At 39.1% G+C, this 4,348-nt stretch overlaps 1 protein-coding gene across 1 annotated transcript in view; it reads left to right on the top strand.

Annotated features, from left to right (window-relative positions):
* The window catches only part of Lactb (lactamase beta), a 20,491-nt gene that overhangs the window by 3,080 nt on the left and 13,063 nt on the right, over positions 1 to 4,348 (top strand). The window contains exons 2-5 of the mRNA XM_048793218.1: positions 3 to 175; positions 580 to 646; positions 2,816 to 3,007; positions 3,314 to 3,574. Coding sequence (XP_048649175.1) covers positions 3 to 175; positions 580 to 646; positions 2,816 to 3,007; positions 3,314 to 3,574 — 693 coding nt within the window. The remainder of the gene's footprint in view (positions 1 to 2; positions 176 to 579; positions 647 to 2,815; positions 3,008 to 3,313; positions 3,575 to 4,348) is intronic.

Below are 4,348 nucleotides of genomic sequence, written 5' to 3'. Positions count from 1 at the left end.
AGGCGCCGCCCCCGCTCAACCCCCGGCGGCCCCCGACCCCGAGGCGTGGCCTCAGGCCGTGCCGCTGCTGGAGCAGTCCCTCGCCCCGCGGTCTCTGCAGACCCCGGCGTCTCCCCACTCCCGGTGCTTCGCCAGAGCCATTGAGAGCAGCCGGGACCTGCTGCACAGAATCAAGGTGCGGCGACTGGGGAGGGGGGCGCCGGCGGCTGTCCTTGCGCCCTAGCTCCAGTTCACCCCGAAATGGGGCCCCTTGGTGGTTGTATCTCCGGGCTGAACTGACCCCACCTTGGGCGGTGGGGTGCCGGTTGTCGGCTTCCGAGAAAGACTTCCCGTTTCCCGACCGCTAGATCGCAGTCAGAAGCCCTTGGGGGTTGCCCAACTCCGGGCTGAGGTCACCGCCCGCTTGGGGGACGCCCCTTCCCCCGCCAGGGTGCGGACTTGGCGCTCCCCTCGCGGTTACTTGCGGGGCAAGGCCAGAGCTCGGGTGGGCGGGGCCTGCTGGAGTTTTGGGGTGTGCAAGGTTACCCCGCTGTCTTTTAACTGTCGGTCCCCCCCACCCCCACCTGCCTTTGCTTCTAGGACGAGGTGGGTGCACCAGGAATAGTGGTCGGAGTTTCTGTAGATGGAAAAGAAGTCTGGTCAGAAGGTGGGCTCAGAAAACTGTTATTTAGCGACTTGTTTTGTACCAATTGGTGAATAAAATATTGACAGTAGAGTGGTTGGAGTTAATCCCATAAATTGTTTGCTATTCAGTTTAAATTAAATGATACATATTGTCGAAATAACGTATACAGAATGAAGAATCAGGTTATTTTTATTTAATTTTTTTTTTTGGTTGTAGATGGACACAATATCTTTATTTTATTTATTTATTTATTTATTTATTTTTAATTTTTTATTGTTGGTTGTTCAAAACATTACATAGTTCTTTATATATCATATTTCACACTTTGATTCAAGTGGGTTATGAACTCCCATTTTTACCCGGTATACAGATTGCAGAATCACATCAGTTACACATCCATTGATTTACATGTTGCCATACTAGTATCTGTTGTATTCTGCTGCCTTTCCTATCCTCTACTATCCCCCCTCCCCTCCCCTCCCCTCCCCTCTTCTCTCTCTACCCCCTCTATATTTATTTATTTTTATGTGGTGCTAAGGATCAAACCCAATGCTCCACACATGAGAGGTGAGCGCTCTACCACTGAGCCACAACCCCAGTCCCCAGGTTGTTATTTTTTAATCACAGCAAGACTTAAAATGTGACTAACAGGGCTGGGGGTGTAGCTCAGCAGGAGAGCACATGCTTAGGCTCTGGGTAATCCCCACACCAAAAGTGATAATTAAACTGTGACTACTAAAAAAATTGGAGACTTAAAAAATGGCTTGTTTCTAACCCCACTCTTCTCTTAGGACTGGATTTATTGGCTTGAAAGGGTATATAGAACAATCCATTAAATATCCGCTATTGCATATTTGTAGATAGCCCTAATGGGTAGATAAAACACCAGAATTTCTGTATTTTTCTTTATAAATCCAGTCAACAATTTAATGAGTTTTCTATTCTGTAAAAGGCATTGTTCTGAATACTAGAGATAACACTATTCATTGTCCCTAATGAGTTTACAGTCTTACTTTATTATTCTTTTTGCTGCACAGAATAATAATTACTTTTTCAAATAAAAAGCTGGAAGCTTTGAGAGAAGCACTTCTATTTATTTTGTGATACTTTCATCGAAACATTATAAGGTAACTTCTCCAATGCACATAAATTGGTCCAGTAAGTCACCCTAGGTTTTTAGAAATCCTATTTTTAATTGAAGTTTCAGATAAGAGAGTAGTAGTTTTAGGAGAAGTTGGTGGGAGCAGTAGGGTTTTGAAAAATTATTTTTCCCCAAGTAAATAGCATTGTATCAGTATACCTAATTTATGAAAATATTATAAATGCTAACCGTATTGGTGAGAGTTTTGTTTTTATGCAAATATTTTCAGAATACAGTTTAAAAACAGTCGTTGTACTTCTTTTCAGAATTCAGTTCTTTATATCTCTTTGAATTCCATGTATTCACCACGTGCAAAAGATGAAACCCAAACAAATTTTTTTGTAGAAGGAGATTTAAATTACTCGTACAGAGTTTTTCTTATGGTTTGCAGCTGAATCAAATTGATAGTTGGATTTGCTTTTCAGGACATCTTTTCACATTCATTTTGATTGAATGACTATTTTAAGGACATCAGCAGAAACTAAAAAATCAAGAATGATTATAATCTGAAGAATACTGATTTTTCGTTTTTCGTTATTTCTTTGGTACTGAGGATTGAACACAGGAGGTGTTTACCACTGAGCTACATTCTTAGTGCTTTTTATTTTTTGAGACAGGGTCCTGCTAAGTTGCCAAGGCTGGCCTCAAACTTGGGATCCTACTACCTCCGCCCCTGGAGTTGCTAGGATTACAAGCATGAGACCATGCCCAGCTATGAAAATGTTTTCTTTAAAGAATGTAATTTATTTGAAATATGTAATAATCAAATTGTTAACATAAGCTAAGAAAAATTAGTATCTGAGTCAGATGAAAAATTATTATATACAGGGTACACTTTCAGTTTAGTTATAATGTTAAAAGTGTTAGGCTTATTTTTGTCAGCATTGCTAAAACTCATTCTTACATGTCCAGTTTTAAGTAACTAATAAAAGTGGATTATCTTTTTGTTTAAAAGAGCACCCAAGGTGTTTTAAGATAGTTCAGTTTTTGAAGACTTGTTTGGCCATGAAGCTAATTAATAGAAACTTTTTGCTTTTCTTTATCCAAAGGTTTAGGCTATGCCGATGTTGAGAACCGGGTGCCATGTAAACCAGAGACAGTTATGAGAATTGCCAGCATCAGCAAAAGCCTCACCATGGTTGCTCTTGCCAAATTGTGGGAAGCAGGGAAACTGGATCTTGATGTTCCAGTACAACATTATGTTCCTGAATTCCCAGAAAAAGAATATGAAGGTGAAAAGGTAGTGAAATTCACAGTTCAGTGTATTAATTGGCTTGTTAAATGGTTTATGCTGGAATTTATATTTGAAATGTTTTGTAGGACTCTTTGCTTTGATTTTAGTTACTGTTACTGGATTAAGTTGTGTGTGTGTGTGTTTTTTTTTAATTTGTATTTTTCTGATACTTGAGGGTCAGGATCTATATGTGACCTTTTTCCAGCAGGAGTTCAAAGTGGAAAATATTACTGAGGCATTCATTCCCAGACTGTTAACTTGTTATTGTACAGTTTAATATTGTAATTGAATTTTCATGTTTTTACTATTAGGTTTTCTGTCACAACAAGATTGCTAATATCCCACTTAAGTGGAATTCGTCATTATGAAAAGGACATGAAAAAGGTGAAAGAAGAAAAGGCTTATAAAGCCTTGAAGATGATGAAAGGAACAATGGCATCTGACCAAGAAAAAGAATTGAAAGAAAAAGGAAGCAAAAGTAATGAAAAGAATGACTTTTCTAAAGCTAAATCAGAACAGGATAATGAATCCAAATGTCGGAAACATGGCAAGAAAAAAAATGATTTTGAACAAGGTGAATTATATTTGAAAGAAAAGTTCGAAAATTCAATTGAATCCCTAAAATTATTTAAAAATGATCCTTTGTTCTTTAAACCTGGTGAGTGTTCATTCCTTCTCTTAACAAAGTCATTATTATTAAAGTGTTAGATTTTCAGGAAATCCAAAATGTCTTTCATCCTGAGTACATTCAGTGGGCTGAAGGTGGTTGTATGAACCAGTCCAGTGCCCCTGTTTTTCTGGGTTTTTAAAATTTGTTCTTTTTAGCTACACATGATAGTAGAATTGGAAAGACAGTGCCTCCCTTTTTGTTTGTACTTCCTAACAAAGGCTGGCATCCAGGCAGGTGATTATCTAGATTTAGCCTCATGGAAGGATCTGCAACCACTTAGAGGAGTCTCAGTATCAAGATGTTCATGGAGAATATTGGAATTATTATTCCCCAAATATAACCTGGACCAAAGTAAAAAGGATAATGTGTGACTAATAGGAATATTTAAATTTAGTTAGAATTTAATGTTAAAATTAAATTGCTGGGGGCTTGGGTTGTGGTTCAGTGGTAGAGCGCTTGCCTAGCATGTGTGAAGCACTGGGTTTGATTCCCCGCACTACATGTAAATAAATAAAATAAAGGTCCATTGACAACTATTAAAAAAAAAAATTTAAATTGCTTGGTCCGGTGTGCCTATATTCTCAACATCTCAGGAGTCTGAGGCAGGGTGATCACAAGTTCAAGACCAACCTCAGCAACTTAGCAAGACACAGTCTCAAAGTTTAAAAACAAGGGCGG

Source organism: Marmota marmota, unplaced genomic scaffold (genome assembly GCF_001458135.2).
Source record: "Marmota marmota marmota unplaced genomic scaffold, marMar, whole genome shotgun sequence".
NCBI lineage: Eukaryota > Metazoa > Chordata > Mammalia > Rodentia > Sciuridae > Marmota > Marmota marmota.
This window is presented reverse-complemented; position numbering and strand designations above follow the sequence as displayed.